Here is a 19,845-nt window from a genome sequence, read left to right on the forward strand (position 1 = left end):
CAAAAGGCTGCCTTGTGAGATTTGTTTCATTATCATATAATTGTGATAAGATACACTGTAAATTTAACTTGATATATTAATTTTGAGGTATTATATTTAATACAATCACATATCCATTCATAAAAGAAGAAGTATGCTTATTAAAATAACATGATGAAATACAACAATGATGATAAAAATTGCACAGGGCAGCTTTTTGAGATGTGACAGTATGTGATGCAGACGACGCTATGTGACGTTATGTTATCTCAAAATTTTTAGGACATTGATGGTTCAAACAACAAAGTTTGTTTCATTCTGAAATTGTTTGGACCTCAGATTTTTGAGTTTGAAAAATTCTGGGCCCTTAATTTTGATTGGATTAGTCGTAAACTGTCAAAATGTGAAAATGTCAAAAAGTACCAAAATGGCACTGTGTATTTACAATCACATTGGTGTTAGTTAAAAACCAGATGTGCGAGGTTTACAGTCTGGGAGGACTTGTGGTTAACAGCTTGGTGGTCTAGTTGTTCTCATATAAAACTGCAAAGTAGTTATATCAAATTTTTCAAAAGATATGTACAAACATGTGTTGGTAGAAGATGGCAGCAGTCTATTATATTAAGGCAACCATGCTGAGAAGATGGTCAGTAACAACATGGAAGCTTGGAGCTGACGAGTTACAGCTTACTTCAATGTTCTGTCCTAGGTGGCCAGGCTAAAAACTTGCTTCACTGCTTCTGTATGGTTTGCCGTCTGGTGTGTACAGAGACTGATGGTGGGAAGGATAGCCTGTATAAGAAAGAAAGAAGAGAAGAAACTTTTATTAACGATTTTGTGATATTTTATGTGTTACCACCAGCAAAGAGGATGATAATAGATATATAATAAATAAATTTTGGTATTTATAATAGCGCCTTACCACAGATCGCGGAGTGTTCAAAGCGCTGTAATTTCGCTGCCATGGTAGATCAGCACAATCAGATCGCATCAACTAGGCATTGTGCAGCCGGAATAGCGCAAACCTATCCGCACTTAGATTGCAACATCCACCATTTATTTGTGCAGCTCCCCAAATTCCATTGGGTGAAGAAAGTTTTTGATAACCAAACAACTAATCACCGATTTTTTGAAAGCAGGAGGAAACCGGAGATCCCGGAGAAAACCTGCGAGAGTGAGTATGGAATCGGGATATTAAACCAAGTGCACATGAGTCCTTAGGCCGCGCCGGGGCTTGAACCCGGGACCTCAGTGGTGCAAAGCAAGGGAACTACCGCTGCGCTAACTCGCCCTCCTGATACCAATCACTCTGAAGAAGTATGTCGTCCATGACATACGAAACTGTCAGGTTAGTATCAAAACATTTTGGTTTTGTAAGATGAAAACTCCAAATTATGATATGAATGTATAATGTAATCTCGTTTTGGGGCTACAAAACATATATAGCCAATTAGGCTATTCATGGCCATTGATATACAGTAAGCCAAAAAATTAAGGTACCAGTTGTGTTCACCCCTGTATATCCTAAATAAAGACAAATGTGTCAAAATTAAAACAAGCAGCCGGTGCCTCTGATTCAAGACCTTATTTGTTAAAACTGGTTGAGAATTAAAGAAACGGTAGTCCAAAACCTGATGAAGATACGAAATAAAAAGTTGCACTTTGTGTGTTCTAATCAATGAAAGCTTGACGCTAGTTTTTCGTGCTAATCAATGAAAGCACAGCGCTAGTTATCTTGTTCGCGAACGATTTGTGTACAAATCAATAGGGCATGCAATGTGGCAAATTGCAACTTTTAAATTAGCATCTTCCTTGGGTTTTTGGATCGTCGTGTCTTTATTTTTTAAACAATGTCAACGAATGAGGTCTTAAATTCGAGCTAAAAGATGTAGCTATTGGCTGTAGGTTCCAATTATTACATATCTGCCTTTATTTGGGATATACAGGGGGTGAACGTAACTGGTACCTTAATTTTTTGGCTTACTGGATAGTGTGAAGCTGTATGTTTAAAAGTAGATATGTTGTAATTTAATTAATTTACAAGTATAAGTTACCCAGTATGGTAGCTCAAACAAGTGTGTGTTTTGTGTATAATGATCAGTCTTCCAGCTCTACATCAGGATATTTGAAAATATATTGGACTTTTTAAAAAATGCTGATATATTTTAAAGATAGTGACAACTTATTTATAAATATGTTTTTATATTTTATTTATTTATTTATTTATTTATTTATTTATTTATTTATTTATTTATTTATTTATTTATTTATTTATTTATTTATTCATTCATTTTATTTTATCATTTTTTGATTCATTCATTGTATTTTTTTTTTTTTTCATTCATTCATTTATTCATTTATTTATTTATTTATTTATTTATTTTCCCACCTCATACTTGATATGTATCCATAATAATGTACTGCATATACATTACACTTAAGTATATAGGCAGTAAATAACCAACCTACTTTGAATCCAAGAAATCCTTCAGAATATGAAATAATAAAGAATTTATCTCATCTATTAACCACCTGCAGCAAATCTTTTATTTGTGAAAAAAACAAAATGCAGAAATCAATCTTATGCTTCCGATACAGACAACTAAAATGCAGTAAATACTTGCACATACTGGGAACCATGGCAACTAATGGCAGGCTTAGATGAATGTTTCATTGTAAATAAATCTAAGTATGATATCAGTATCGGGTTTCGGGATTTAAAACGTCATTAGTCTTAAGGTAGGAGCATCGGATAATAGGCCCATGCAGGAAAAAACCACTATTTCAAATCAGAATTATGTATCCATATCAAATGTATAATCAGTTGAAGATAAGTCTTTACTCCACTGATTTTCAATGTTTCATGAAAATTTAAACAATTCTTATGTTTTTCTTTATTTTTTGAAAATTCCCTAATTTTTTCTACTAATAATTATTGCTAGCCTAGAGGGAATGTGATATGGTTTCCATAGTTTGTGGGGTGGTTAATAAGCCTAATATCTAAATTCTCTCGCCAGATTTTTTGGATAAAGTGTTTATTTTTTGAGAAAAATCATTTTTTCTATTTTTAAACTTGGGAAATCTAGAAACACACATAACTTAAAATAGAAACACTTTATTAAAAAAAGCTGGCGAGAAAAGTTTCTAAATTTAATAACCTTTCATATGACACCTTGTTTGTTAAAATTGGCCCTATGGTTAGCTCAGACAATAATTATGAAATTGGGTCATTCAGTGTTTCTAGATCCAATCAAGAAAATTTGAGCAAGTACTAACATTACCTTCAAATATCCCCTATATTACTGACCATATATTGGAAAAAAAGTCACTAATATTATTTGGTAACATTTTTGTAATAAAAAGATCCAAAAAGCAGTTCTATAAATGGGATAGAAAGGAGAAAAATAATATTTAAACATAGTATCCATTTTCAAACTGTTACCAATTTTAGTGAACGAGGCTTAGTGTCAAAACCACTTTATGTACAAAGTCAATGGGGTTTTCTAATGATATAAAATGGCATAACTCAAAAACTCTTTGTTGGCAAAAATTAAAACTTGGCAGGCAAGTTTTTCTCACCCAACTACACATCCTGTATCATTTTAAACCAAATCTGTGCATGATTCCGTAGCCGATGTTTCTACCTTAAGATTTATATATTATACAATCGCATTTGCACATCATACAGACAATGTCAAGGTTCCAAGAACTACATAAATTTATAGGGCTTTTTATTCTCTAATATAGGCTAAAAAATAATAGACCCAGAAAAATATAGGATTTTTTTTCCAACTTTTTTATGTATGTTTCAAAACAGATTCTGCAAATTATGCATTTGGAAAATCTGCAGAAATGTACCATATTTTCATGCATTTTAATGTCCTCCATGATATGAACATGAAGTGAAGTATCTTGGTAGGAATGCTACTTTGTACCCCACCCCAATTGTTAGAAGGGAGTCTGATAGATTTCCACTAACATTATACTTAGTATACCTACAACCTGACCAGTGGCTGCACAATGGGGGGAGGGATGGGGGAAAGAGGGGGCATATCTTTTTTTCTTTCCCCCAGTTTCCCCTCCCCACACACTTTAAAGCCTAACCTCAAAAGTTACAATAGTTTCCACCTTTTGCGGCAATTTTGTGTAAAATTTCTTGATTTTGCCCACCAGAAATTAACTTTGCCCCCACCCCCCATGCATGTTTTTACATTGACATGAATTACACATAATGTTTTTTAACAGATAGCTTTTTATGTGTGTGGGTGTATTGAGTCTGCTCGGGGGCACTTACATTACGTGATGGACACCATGCTCATGTATGGACTCTCAAACGCACCCTAAACGAGTATTACTCAGCGCATGCAAAACATACCCTAAACAAGTATTTTGCCATTTTTTTAACACTAAAAAAGTAAAAATTCATGTTCAGGTTCTTGTTTAATATAAGTAGTTTGATGTTTCTTAATGTTTTACCTACGATTTGTTCTGATAGAAGCCAAACATAGCCTATTTCACCCTTTTTTATTTTGCCATTAAACTTTGGTACCCTAAAAAGGCCTAAGCAAGTATTTTGCTTGGAAAAGTATACCCTTTTTCCTGATTTTTGGCGTTTTTGACACCCTAAACAGGTACATGATTGCAATGGCTTTCAAATGGTGCAGAAGATACCTTTAGCATTTATGGTTTAAGTTTTGGTTTTAGAATTTGGAGATGTATTCAAAATTTATCCTTGGGTTTTTCATTTTTTCGTACTGCCATAATTTCAGAATAATTTGGCTCTCATAGCTCACATTTTGTTGGTCGCATTCTAGCAACATCAAACTACACTCCAATGCTAACATTTCAAAATTTCAAAAACAGTCTTTTGTATCTTGTTTAACTGTGTATTTACCTCTTCTACCCTTCCCATAATTAAAAACAGTTTTTATTGAGACACTTTGTAGTAACTTGTGTGGAAGGTGATTAATCATATACTAGGTGGTCACCCGTATTTGGCTGTTCTCGGCTGTCGCGATTACCTGGCAGATGGTGACTGTACCCACCAAGTTTCATGCCCATATGACAGTTTTTACAAATTTGACCTCAGATGACCCCTGGTGACCCTGAAATGACCTTCCCAAAATATGGCTCTAAATGGTGACTGTACCCACCAAATTTCATCCCCGTACTACAGTTTTTACTAATTTGACTTCGGATAACCCCTGGTGACCCTGAAATGACCTTCTAAAAATTTGGCTCTAAATTTTGACTGTACCCACCAAGTTTCATGCCCATGACTGTTTTTACTAATTTGACCTCAGATGACCCCTGGATGACCTCGGATGACCTTGACCCACTAACCAATACAAACTTGTTCTGTCTTGGGTCAAGATGCATCCACCCACCAAGTTTCATACCCATATGACAGTTTTTACTAATTTGACCTCAGATGACCCCTGGATGACCTTGGGTGACCTTGAACCACTAACTAATACAAACTTGTTCTGTCTCGGGTCAAGATGCACCCACCCACCAAGTTTGAGGAACGCAGTCGCACCCACCCACCAAGTTTCATGCCCATATGACAGTTTTTTACTAATTTGACCTCAGATGACCCCTGGATGACCTTGGGTGACCTTGAACCACTAACTAATACAAACTTGTTCTGTCTCGGGTCAAGATGCACCCACCCACCAAGTTTGAGGAACGTGCGACCCACAGTCTCCGAGAAAATAGGCGGACAGACAGACACACAGACAGATAGACGATGCGTATTATTATATAGATGTATCTATGTCCCCATGTTATATCCTGGAGTGTTTCACTTATACACTGTTAAGTCAATCAATTATTCATAATATCACATAGCTTATTACACCTCGGACTTACAGTATATATATTTTGTTGGATATGTTTAATGTATACTGATATGCTAATAAATGCTTGGAATTGTGTAAGGATGCAAAATAACTGTATGTAAATCCGAGTTGGATTAAGGCCAGAGTAATGGAAGACACATTCGTCCACGACCGAATTTGAGATTTTTTGATATTTATCAACACTAAGATGTATTCTTTCACTTGAAACTGATAAAATACAACTTGCTAATATTTATTCATATTTTTGCTTGATTTATGTCACTCTTTTCAACTCTAAAAAGTCACATGGCTCAAGACAGCTTAGTAAATTGGCGAGAAATAATGAGTCAGAAATGCGCGAATGCGAAATATTGTGATTACAGCGTGCGATTCGGTCGTCGGCGTGACGCCGGGCGCAACTCTGCGTATGTCCAACGAGTCAAGGCGCATTCGGTATGTTGTTAACGCCAGCAAATGTGGTGTAAACAAAACAAAAATTTGCAGTCAAAATGCCACTTAGATTTTTTAATTATTTTGAATTTTGGCACACTGAAAGCAGACATTATAGATTCATTGTGCAAAAAGATGCACATTTAGACCATGCACCAGATACAGCTTTTACAAGTGTGAAAGTCTTACTGTTTTAAAATTTAAGGACGTTTTGTGCATAATTTTGACATTTTTTACTAAAACGTCGATTTCTCAGAGTTCACTTTTGACAATATTATGCGATTTTTGTGACAAGATAACTTTCGAAAAATATGCAAGCAAAGGGTAAACTTTTTGCACTATCCTTTAGAGTACATCAAAGTCTAGGGAAGGTTTTTTCATTTTTTCAAAATATTTGTTTTAAACAAAAATATACACCATTATGTGCAATTTTTAGATTAATAGAGTGACAAAATGGCTTTTTTCACATGTTTTTTTCAATATTTCGAAAAAGAGACGAATTTCAAAAAAATAAAAAAACCTTCCCTAAGTTCATGTCTCTTCTTCATGAAAAGCTAACTGAATTGTTTTTACTCCGAACGGATTTTTTTCTAAGTTGTCACAAAAAAGTTGGGGTAAAAAAGTGAATTTTTGTGATTTTTTCAAAAACTTGAGATTTTTAAACAAATCTGACGTCACCATGGGATTCCTTGCCTCATTTCCTTTCCAAAAATGTATAGTTTTATATACTTTGGACATACAATTCAAAAATAATGAAGCTCGAAAAGGTCCATGTTCTCTCCCATTACTCTGCCCTTAACCGTCCTTGTGGATGAGCGGTAATCCAACAGCATGTAAGTCATCCTCATACACAAACACAATTGAAGAATAATTATAGAATTTGCAAATTATTTCACAAGCATAAAAAGAAGGGAATTGAGTGCTTCAGAAGTAATATGTTATAAAAGCACTTTTTATAGAGGGAAAATCATTAATACTTTGAAAATAATACGTAATGAAATGGTTTTAAATTTGACCTGCTGTACGTATGTGACCCATTCCCATAAAACCTGGAACATTGGCAAACATTTCATGATCTATATTTTAAAAAATTGTAAAATTGAATTTGGCATGTTTTTGGGTGTGTAGGCATACACTACCCATTACTAGATCAAAGCAGAACATTAATTCGTAAAAGTGTCAGTATTCACTCTTAGAACAAAAGGGTTCTAAATTGCGCCTCTGGGAGAACTCTCAAACCTGAACACTCAAAAGGGTCCTGAACATTAAGAACCCTTTGTATGATCATGTCCTTTATTATTATTATTATGTTTTACTATACATGTGAAGTCTATATGACACACAATCTGATCCATGGGGGCCAAAGGGGGCATTTTTGACAATTGAGTTACTATTAATTATTATTATCTTAAACATCAGGCTATCATAAACTGAAAACACCAAAGGTCTAGCATACTTGGTTCTAAAGTTCTGAAGTTTTGTGATGTCTATTTTCTTTTGTATTTTATTGTGTTTTGCTCCATATTTTTTGCCTTTATCTCAATTTCAAATTTGCCACCTTGGTCCCCCTGGACCAGAGAGCTGACCAGATTGCGTCACATATATGCTTACTTACCTGAAGGTTGTTGTACAGCATATTTTTGCCCACCCCCTATCGTGTGATTATCTCCTGATATGTACCCCCCAGCAGTGACCACTGTCAGCTGACCAGACCTTCCTGGCACAGGATAATCAATCTGAAAGTTAAAAACAATATCTCTTTTCAGTTCAGAACTGGAGCACAGGGTTGATCATGCACTAATGTTGATTCCATTTAAAATCCATACACCGCTCTGGAAGACAGGATCTTAACTGGAGATCTGGACGACTGATCACAAGCCAGATCCAGCCCTTGCCGTTTGAGGCGAGTGATCGCTCTCGCTCGCCACCGCTCGCCCAAAGTAAATTTCTAGTTCTAGTGAGCGATTTTCCACTCGTTTCGGCACTTTCTATGTATTTGATTTATCGTACATGTAATAACTTGAAAATAACCTGAAATCGAAAGAGAGGGTGCCAACAGTAGGTATAGGCCTAAAGTGTTGCATTGGTATGAATTACCTTTTAGACCTAGAGAATGATACAACCTTTACACACTGGAGAGTGACTCAGCTCTGAGAGTCATTCAACCACTTGCCTATAGCATCATGCTAGAGAGTGATTGACAAATAGATCCATGTAAAGATGCATTACATCAAGGCTACTTTCAGTAGTCCAGTTGCTGCGATTTTTTCTCCATAGTTAAGAATCCACTTAGGAAACTTGAGAACAGAGGGAGTCAAGTACGGTCAATGAAAAGATCGGATGTGGAAAATCTATCAATTATGCAGAAAATAATTGAAATCAATGTGTATGATGGATAAGTGGAGACACACAGAGAGTGTGAATTTCAAATGGTGTTATGGGGTTGCCCCAGGTTTTATAGGTTTCTGGGCACACCCCTGATTTCAGCACCTTCTCATTGATTCATATAAAGTCCTAGATATTAATTTGTTGACTGCTATCCTTACCAGCATTTCCCTTGTTCTCAGCTCCTGTCCACATATTTCCCACCAGCAGAAACCAACTGCCACAAATGCGGCAATCAATTCAATGAAACCAACCACAGCAGCAAGACCATCGACTGTCTCACGACGTGACTGAAATCAAGATATGAGTAATAAAAAGTTACGCAGGATGCAACGGACACTTGAATTGATGTTATCTATAATCAAAAGCAATAAAAACCATTAAGATTATAAACTAAAAACTAAAAAAAACAATTGGAAGGGCCGACCCTGATTTTGGCCAATTTTGGGTCGGTCGGTGGAGGGCAAGCAAACAATTATTTTTGGAGGGGGGGTAGTGTTGTTGCTAACAATTTGTATCCAGATAGGCCTATATATTATTGACAAACCAAATTAAAGACCCGTTCAGTGATCCCAGCACAAGTGTAAAAAAATTAAAATTGTTTTTACATTGCTCAAAGGTGAAGGATAAGTCATTCAAATTGTCATTTGGTATTTTTGAAATGACAAATTTGGCAAAAAAAATGAAGAAAACAGCAGTACTGACGAAGTTGAAGCCCCATTAAATTACATATAGCTAATTTAGATACTGTCAGTATCTAAATTACAGATTTGTGTAAATGTCTTATTTTGTCTTATAAACACGGCTTTCGGCTGAACTACTCGCAGGCTATGTTACCACATCTATGACAATGATAAAGGTACCAAAATCTGAATCGTCCGGATGAGCAAATCACTGAATGGGCCTTTAAGCAAAAATAGAATAAATAAATAGGTAAACAAAATGATACAAACTGCAGCTCATACACACTGTGGTCAAAGGCAAGGTGATTAGAAAGGTAAAGACAGGGAAAAGGGTGAAGTTTGAAGATGACAGAAAACAGTTAATAAAACTTGGCATAGGTACAGGAAAGAACACTTTTGAATGTACAATGAACTATAAACCTGTTCCAACTCTCTCCCCCTCTCCCTCCTCTGTCTGTCTCCCTTCCTTTCTCATTTCTCTTGCTCCCCTGCCCCCACACTCTCTTTCTCTGTGTCTATCTCTATCTTTCAGAAAAATCTGTCTTTACTGATCTCCAGCTGCACACAAGTTGGGAAGTTTTCACCCCCACACAAGTTTTCACCCATGCAGGGTTTTCACATACAAGCACACCCCATCTTAAATCACTCAAAATCCTTACTCATTCACTCAACTCACTGATGGATCACTCCCTCCCTTACCCACCCATCTCTACAAGGTATACAGCTATATACTATACTGCGCCAATAAAGTATCCTTACACTTGAAAAAATAATCATAATTACAAAACTAAACAATATTGGGGTAAGTTTGTTTTTTCATTAGATGCACTATCTAATCCTGCACATTATGACACCACATTGAATCCAATGTGACCTCAAGAAGTAAAGTTACAAGCATTTGAATAGACGAAGGTCCAGTTTTAAAAGTGACAAACTGGCCTATAAAAGGCGCAAAACGATTCCAACAAGCCGCAACAAAGAGACAACACAGTTTCTTCAATGAAGCGTTATTTAAAGCAGTTTTTATTTAAGTTTTTACTTCTCTGTGCTTTTCATAACTTTCATTTTATTTTTCAGTTCTTTTGTTTCAGTTTTCTTTTGTTCCTTATGTTTTAATTAAAGCCAAACGCATAAATCAGCCATTCACCACTCTCAAACCAGATGTCTAATCTGTGGAGTTTTGAATAGGCCAGTTTGTCACTTTAAAACTGGACCTTCGTCTAATCAAATGCTTGTAACTTTGCTTCTTGAAGTCACATTGGATTCAATGTGGTGTCATAATGTGCAGGATAAGGTAGTGCATCTATGAAAAAAACAAATTTACCCCAATACTGTTCAGTTTGGAAATTATGATTATTTTTCCAAGTGTAAGGATACTTTATTGGCGCAGTATATATACAGTTAGACCAGAGAAGTGGCCACTACTTTGAATGGTCATAGCATTGTGCACATTATTATAAGCAATAAAACGTGTATGAACCTTTGGATAATTAGCTGCTGTATGATGTACTACATGGTGAATCGGAATGATCGAGATTTAATGATTGAAATCTGTGGGATTCAAAAATGTGCAGTATCCTCTACTATGCAAACATGGTAAAGGATATGTTTGAATGGGTGTCAACCATGTATAATGCTCTCCCAGAGGATGATTTAAGCACTTCCCAACATTCCACTATGTTACTTGCGGTTAGCATAGCTGTGTGAGCGAACACGACACCACTACTATTCGCTCACTGCATATAGGCGTACTGCACGTGCGGGTGCATGGTTTAATTTGAATTTGTACAGTTATATTTACATAAAAAACGATGTGAAGATGCTGGTCGATTTCACATTTTATGTTATCTACAGAAGGTGTGAATTATCCTTTAAACACACATCACTTTTGTTCTGAAATCGACCAAGTAATAATGACACACGCACAATTCTAAAACAACATCTTTTGCACAGTGTTCAATGGGATTTGAAAAGTAAAGTGGCAGTTGAAACTCTAGTGATAACACTTTTGCAGTGCATGATGGGGCTTCCTTAAATCATCCTCTGATGCTCTCCAAAGTGAAAAGATTGCATATCAAGGTGTGTTCTGATCGAATGATGACCCACTGACTGGCGCCCACTTCAGGTGAGCGGAACATGTCAGGCTATACAAACACTGCATAATATTCAACTTTTCAAATTGCTTCAAATAATGTTTATTTATTAATTTCTTGATCATTCCAATTTGTTTTTACACAAGTGTGGTATCATTGCTTTTAATTAGGTGCTGTTATGACCACTCAAAAAAGTGGCTGGGGAATTTTGTGATGTGTATATTTAGATACTTGCCATATTCTGTTAATCCAATGCATGCGGATAGATTGTGCAAAAAAATAATAAAATAGCAGTGATATATTATATAAATTTGTAAGTTTCTTTTAAAAGGTAGGCCTTAAATTGATAAAAAGCCATGCATGATGCATGCAGTTGTGACACTCACTGACAATTTATGTGGCGTTTCCAAATTCAGTTCACTGCAAAGTAGCTGAAAGTACTATACGTATCTGGGGGGATACATGCAAGTGCTTCATGCAAAGCTTCCAAGAAAGATATGGACCCTTTACTACTTTTGGGTCCACAACGGGATTTTCAACGTTTTTTATGTCACAGAGGCTCACTTTTAGGAGAACCCGGGCATGATGAGCATCATGACATGTGAGCCAAGTTAAACACCATTTACATTATATTTACCACATCATTTATACATGTTGCTTAATACTCCCAAGACCACTCAACTGAGGTTGCAATTGACAGCAAAATACATTGGCCGACAGATAAGCATATAGACACCACAGATAGCACTAAATACGTCAACACCTGCATGGAAGATATAGTAGATGATTGATAGGTTAATCAACAGGGTTTTGATTCAAAAATTACCATGGCAATAGGAAAATGTGTAGATATAACCAGGGAAGTGAGATATTACTTCCCTGATATAACAAAAGCTCCAATAGATAGGCGTACTATTGTATACTGGAGGTAGCATATTCCGTTCGGAAGTTTACTCGTCTGGTATAACCATCATACATGTCATAATCATATGACCATAAGAAACCTTTTGTAATTAAGTTCATAATATGGATGATATGATTTTCAGAAATAGTTGCTTTCTACTGAAGATAGCAGATATGTAGGCCTACTGTTATTCCATGCCACACACATCTTTGTAATATCAGATTGAGTGATCGTCATTTAAGGTTAGCAACTATTTTACACTCTTGCGATCTGGTAGTTCACAGCATCTTGCGAATGGTAGTGAGCTTTGGCAAAAATTGCATTGATCATTTCATAGCGAGTGTGTAGAAGAATTCAAATATTATAGATATACTTTTGTAGGTCATATGTTCTTGAGTTATGTTGTAAAGAGTGTTGTAAAGACACTTTTACGTACATAACTCATTAACAACAATAAAGCAAGCAAGTTTTCAAAGTATTATGATTTGTAGAATGAACTTTTGTAAAACATCAAAGTGTAGTTGTTGAGAGTTAACTCATTTTTATAAAACCAACTAGCAATATTCTTGAGATAAATAAATAAAGAAATGTTATAAACACAATTAAATACTGGTATATTAAAAAAAATGATATAATTAACGGATACATATCTGAACATATATTATTAAAACTTCAAATTTCAAATAACAATTGAGCTACAGCGCCATTGGTGCTCTTGTTCAATAATATATTGATAGCTGCTTCGACCAACAATACCTACAGTCTGTCTTGTCTGAAGTACAAAGTACCGACGCAGACGCATTACATTGTGCCGACTTTGAAGGCACGCATACCTGCAGCAGAGGCGCAGCCATGCGCACTGTGTGCTGCAGCGTTGTCATTTTGTACTTCAGAGTGGACAAACTGTAGTCTACCCTGAAAGGAACCACTTGGGATTACGACATTATTAGCAGATTGCACATCACTAATATACATCTGTTTGTTCTGCTTGCTTGCTTGATTGGTTGATTGATTGATTGATTTGATAGATTGATTGATTGATAGAAATGGAAAGAGATACGACAACAGTAGTCAACAATGTACTTAAAAAATGTAACGAAAGCTTCCACAAATAAACACTTATATCTACTGAAGATAGCAAATACTGTCCAGCAGTTTGCATTAGAATCTGTGTAATTACAAGGTCACATAGGAAATATCAAGAGTTTCAATTACTTAGGTTTGAATGTAAGCACGCTGGCATGGAAGAAATGAATCGCTTTACATTTATTCCAACGTTTTCTTAACCTTTTCAAATGCTCGTATTCTGTACCACTTGAGAAACAAATCGTTCACGATCATCATTGGCTTGGCCAAGTTGGCTTAGCTGATTTTTTATTTTTACGATTACTATAATCATGATAATAATGAGCTAAATATTAATTTTGTCTGTTTTTCTTGTATTTTTTTACATTTACATGATTGTTTTACAGAGTGTTAAGAGGACTTGTCCAGGAAAATAGACTTATTTTTCAAATTTGTGGCAAAACGCAAAATCACCAATTTTCTTCATATTGTGTCAATCAATGACACTTTAGGGTGATGTATCAAAAATAACATTTATAGTGACACCAGTTTCTTGTTGCCATGGAAACGGCGAATTGTTCTTTTCCCCTTAAATTGAGTGATTTTGGCAAAATTATGTGTAAAATTTTCTATCAATTCGATATCATTCTGGAAGAAAGTTAGAGCGTGTTCATTAAAGTTGGTGAGGGTAGAATTTAGATCAAGGTCTTGTCTGTGTTTCAGGACCTAAATGGGAACTGAGGGCCTTTTGATTTGGGAGATACCACTTTTTCTAAGAGGTGTGTTTTTTATTATTTTGAAAAGTACATAAAACCTGTATAGTTGAAACGGTTGTAAGTATCATGCCAACGCTTCCATTTCAACAAACTTTTGTTTCCTGGAAGATTAAAGTATGCTTTAATAATTTATAGAAAAAATGGTTTGGGGAAATCATCTGTATGCTCACAGTGTTTCTAGAAATTTCCCTATTTTTACAATCTCTTATAGTCTATTTTGCCTTCATTTGTAATATTAGCATTGGGAAAATTACAATTATTGGAGATTGTAAGCCTAATGTATTGCAAATATAAATATGAGATTATAGAAATATCAAAATGCTGAAAATACAGTATTTCTATAGTATTTTGGTTTTAATCATTCATTTTTAGTTCAAGATAAATTTAGTTCAGGGATAATCTTACTAGTAGAGAACAATTTTGGATAAAGTATTTTAGTAGGATTTGACAATTTATAAAATACTAATGAATACAAATTTCTCCAAAAAAGCAGTGTTTCTATTTTAAAAAATTGGAAAATTGTGTTTTAAGTGTTTTATATTATTATTATTATTATTATTATTATTATTATTATTATTGTTATTGTTGTTGTTGTTGTTGTTAGTGTTATTATTATTATTATTATTATTATTATTATTATTATTATTATTATTACTAGCGGGACACCCGCGCCCCCGCTAGATGAGTAAATGGAAGCGTTCACTCAAACAGGAGGAATTACTGTACAGGTAGACTCATTGAAAATTCCTCATTCCTTCCGAATCATCTTGGTAATCTAGTAACCCCATCCCGTACCCTAAACCACAGCCCCGTACCCGTAGGACCTATAATCCATCCAAAGTAGTTTGTGTCCTTCTTTCTTCCCTCCCGTATTTATGTCTTCGTAGGCCCGTGAATCCCGTTATCCCATTATCCCGTATCACCATAACCCGGTGCATAAGTTGGCTAAGCTCACGCGCGGCACCCGTGCGTGCAAGTCAAGCGGCGTGCGTCGTGTACGCCGACGCGCTAACGGCGCGGTTTATGCTAGACATGTGGACGCGTTGGTGGGCATAGGCCGTAAACAAACTACCGCTATAAATTTGCCCGAAAAACTCACTTTTTTACTTATTTTGAGGCCAATACTTGACCGTTTTCAACCAAATAAACTTTAAACACATTGTCGTCTATTCCTCGATTTCCCGTGTCAATTTGGCGACATTTGGATCGAAACTGACGGAGCCTTTGCGTGGACACACATACAACATTCCCCTATTTATAGTAAGATTATTACATTCATTTAATTTGGGAGAAAAAAATCATTTTAATTTACCAAAAGAAATAATGTAACCCCCCCCCTAAATTTTGATACCATTATATTTGGTACCAATGTATAGCTATGGGTCTCTTCTACCCAGTAATACCAAAATAAGTACAAACATTCCCCACACAATGTTGCTATGATGTCATAATGTGAGGGTGCCCATTAACATTTGGGAAATTCTGCCCATGTACAAAGGTAGGCCTATATATAGGCAAAATTGATTTGGGGCAAAAAATTCTACAAAAATGCAATTTTCAGTGAATAATCCTCAATATAAAAGGAAAAGACACACTATTTCAACCTATAACTAACATGTAAAAAGTCAGTAGCTCTTAGAATAATTTAAGAGCAAAATGAAAATCATTGATTTTACTATACAAACCAATGGGTGCCTCACCAACCCCCCCCCTCTATATAGTCATCTTTGACGGTCGGTTCTACCCAGTTAAGATGTTGGGGTAAACATTTTATCACTAAAATGAGCACAAAGGATGGATCTACGACTAGCTTAGGTCGTTTGGGCGCAGGCACATGTGTATTTTATGACAAATAAAAAATGTTAGGAGAGGGGGTTGTTTTTCGTAGTTCTAGCTATAGGGTTAAAGCGGTTTTTAGTAGATAAACGGTCAAAAACTAAAGGTAGAAAATTGATATTTAATGCAAATCTAATGCTTCATCGCTTTGAGTGTTTTACTCAAAACATTTTATATTTCAGGAACATTATACAAAGATGCCACTAAGTACCACTCAAAAAAAAAAAAAAAAACCTGAAATAGCGCGTAAATTTAGAACAAAAAGTGCCAAACCGGGCTGAAAATATATAAAAGTGCGGAAAATTTGACTTCATAAAAGTAGGAATTCAGACAAAAGTAGGAAAAGTGGCATCTCTGATTATAAGAAAAGTTGATTCTATGAACATTCGGTAGCCTATCCTTGAAGGGAGCACACCACTAAATCAATGCGCCATTTGTGTAGTAACCCTAATGAGTTCCGGTAAAATACAAAAACTTTTTGAGGTATTTGGGCTGCCCTTTAGACAAATAATCAGAGAGAGTAGCGAATTATATCTCAAATAAAGTGTAAAGCCTATGCATGAATTTCAGTCGCCAAAAAAGTCGCATTTTTATAATTATCAAGAAAATAGGTCCGCGAAATAGTCTTGAGCATATCCAAAACAGTGAGGGCGCTGTTTAGTGCCTCGTACCTGGAAAACGAGGTGGAACTTCAGGCTGCCCATATATTGAAACATATGTTAAACTTTCATCGCTTTGCAATCGACTGGTTGTCATAAAATATCTCAAAAGGTGCCCAAAAGGCCTCAAAACGAGCAAAGAAGACCAGAATTTTTACACATATTTCAAGGGGGGATTAAGCCTATGAGAAACTGAATATAGAACTTTCAACTGCAGATATTGTAAATATAATCCAAATATTATTATAATAATGTCAATTTTAGTTGTATGCAGCTATTCATGACAAGTCAATATCAAAGTACGGTTTATTATTAGTTCATCATGAACACCATCAGTGTTGCAAGAATGCGTTTAACTTTTTACAGATGTAGTACATTTTTTGCCAAAAAAATGGCAACACTTACATGCGGAATGGCAACTTTGCTATTTTTTTATATAAATATATTATACAAACTACACTAAACTATTGTACACGATAATAGTTCAATTTTATACAAGTATTCTATGCGAGAACCAGCTTTATTATGCACCTAAATCCATTTACAAAATTGAAAGTATGCAACATTTTCTGGCAACACCCCGTTTACCACATGATTTTCCCCAAACTAATTTGTTCCATTTTCAATGTAACAATGTCCCATCAAGTCAACCCTAAAATGACAAATCAAATGAAGCGTTACCATACGGGTTATGAAGCCCAGAAGTTAGGCCTAAATGGGAATATTCAAAATTATCAAAACACCCCTATTTAAAATAAATGGTATAGCCCAATTCTGACCCCATTCTAATTTGTTATGCAATGTATTTGCTACTAAGCCTTCCATCTATATCGGAAAAATTATAAGATAATATTGAGAAATTTTATGTGTGAGGTACAGTTACTCTAATAAAAGGGTATTTTACTGCTCGAAAGTGTGAGAATTGGTTAACTAGGCTAATAATGGAAAAAATGTCCGTTACTATGGCAACAAGATATAAATTGTCAAAATAAAACCACCAGTGTTTATATGAGACAAAGGCCTCTTACCACTCAATTTATAAGGAAAATCTATTTTTGGCCGTTGCCACCCAAAAGTCGAATTTCCTGGACAATGCCTCTTAATTGTTCTGTTCTTTATTTTGTTTTGTAATGAACCCTATAGTACAAATTTGCTGGAATATAAACATCTCAAAAAAAGTAACTAACCCTCTTAAATAATGGCCATTATTCAAAAACGGGCTATTGTATTACAAATCTGTAAAATGCGTTGGAAGCAGAATTTATTTCTGCGCATTTTGACACCTCATTTGATACGATAGCCCGGAATACAATAAAACACCGGTTAATTTAATGGAGTGAAGTCCAGATTTGAAAGTTGCGCTTACAACAATACAAAAACACTCGGATATCATTACACAGACTTCCTTCCATTATACTGAATACAAGTCAATAGAATTTACTGGAACTTTCAAATTTTGGGTTACATTGATTTAAATATACGTTGTGACGTCAATATTTAGTCAATTGCTACAAATGAGGTGTCAAAATGTGCAGAAATAAATTCTGCTTGCAACGCATTTTACAGATTTGTAATACAATCGCCCGTTTTTTAATAATGGCCATTATTTAAGGGGGTTAGTTACTTTTTTTTGAGATGTTTACTTACCCCACATGTGTTATCCCCATCAACTTGAGCTAAAACTCCAAACACACCGGTCAGTAGATACACCTGAATAATGAACAAAGTAAAATAATACAAAATTAAATATAAGAACATAATTTTTTATTTTCCATAGATAAAACATTTGTTTTACCATGGTTATACATTTGGGGTCAAATCTCAGATGATTTTGTTATGTTTTGTTTTACTGTGTTTGCCATTATCCATCTATAAAAACATTCGTTACTATGGTTACGTTGGAGCGAAACTAGTAGATATGATTTTATTATGTTTTGTATTTTTAGCTTCGCCTCTCTGTTTTCCCCTAAAAGGCCAAGATAGTCTGAGCGACGTATTTGTGGGCAACGTCCAGGTCTCCCTTCAATATTTACGCCAGGGGGAGTTGGAGTTTTAAGGCGGAATCCTTTTTTTTTTGGAGGGGGATCTTGAGAGGAATTTGAACTTTTTACGAGAACCATGTGGGGTAATGTTAAGTTTTAAATAGAGAAAAGGAGGAGAGTCTGCAAATATTTAGCAGACACGAAAGTATAATATAAACATAGCCGTCGTGCTGCTTCTGTCGCAACTGACATCGTCCGCAAGACATCGATGTATTTTTACTCAGTCTGCATAATCTAGGCATGGTCGTCATAATATGTAGTCACCACGTCGGCAGGGGCGTAGCCAGGCTGATTTTGAAAAAGTAGACGTTTTGGACCGTTGGAGTCAATAGAGGACCGGACCGTACCCAGGGGTGTTATTTTTTAACACTTTTGGCTGTTACTTTTACACTCTTGGTGTCATTTTTGACACCGGGAAGGTATAACAATAACACCCCTGCCGTGCAGTCCTCTATTGACTCCAACCGGCGCGGCGTTACGTTTAACACCCGAGTTTTTGCAGTGTAACGATTTTTTTCCAGACGTCAAGGCATTAATACTATCATTATGGTAAAGCTGACGGGTTGGCGCCTAGATACTGTAAACTCAAGTTCAACCTTAAGCGGAATTGAAAGGGAAATAAACAATAGGACTACGTGTATTTCAAAACATAAAAGTACAACTGAACCAACGATCACTTCAGTTCTTCATCTTGAATATTTTCCTAGAAACGTTTGTTGTATATAACTCCGACATGTCTGAGACGATACAATTGTCATTTGCACTGAAGATATTCTTCTTGAACTAATTGAACGTGAATATAGTATTATGTTTGTCTCATTTTTAATCATCTGGGCCTGATATAGCCAACCTTGCTCAGCGGCACTGCCAGGTCCAGGCATAGGTGTATTTCCTAGTATTTTCTGTCTTTTTTTTTATTCCATTGTGACCGATTGTACTTTTTGGGTCTTGACAAAAACAATTGCTTGTATTTCTCCAGTGTAATCACGTTAATAATTTCCTAATTACATCAAAACATTGAGCAAAGTCACTACAAAGAGACAAGTTATATCATATCCATCATACTTCGCTTATAAATACAGTATCACCCCGCCCTGATTTTCTTGTTTGTTTGTTGTGTGAGAAGTGCGCGA

General features: G+C 35.5%; 1 protein-coding gene across 2 annotated transcripts in view; it reads right to left on the reverse strand.

Annotated features, from left to right (window-relative positions):
* Positions 1-276: 276 nt before the first annotated feature.
* LOC140149815 (uncharacterized) overlaps positions 277-19,845 on the reverse strand; it is a 44,274-nt gene continuing 24,705 nt past the window's right edge. The window contains exons 3-7 of one of the 2 annotated variants that reach the window (XM_072171856.1): positions 18,318-18,380; positions 12,068-12,193; positions 8,816-8,944; positions 7,885-8,005; positions 277-771 (exon numbers count right to left, since the gene is read on the reverse strand). In XM_072171856.1, coding sequence (XP_072027957.1) covers positions 12,089-12,193; positions 18,318-18,380 — 168 coding nt within the window. In that variant the 3' untranslated portion in view covers positions 277-771; positions 7,885-8,005; positions 8,816-8,944; positions 12,068-12,088. The remainder of the gene's footprint in view (positions 772-7,884; positions 8,006-8,815; positions 8,945-12,067; positions 12,194-18,317; positions 18,381-19,845) is intronic. The other variant, XM_072171857.1, reaches the window with a different exon arrangement.

The sequence above is a fragment of the Amphiura filiformis genome, chromosome 4 (genome assembly GCF_039555335.1).
Source record: "Amphiura filiformis chromosome 4, Afil_fr2py, whole genome shotgun sequence".
Classification (NCBI taxonomy): domain Eukaryota; kingdom Metazoa; phylum Echinodermata; class Ophiuroidea; order Amphilepidida; family Amphiuridae; genus Amphiura; species Amphiura filiformis.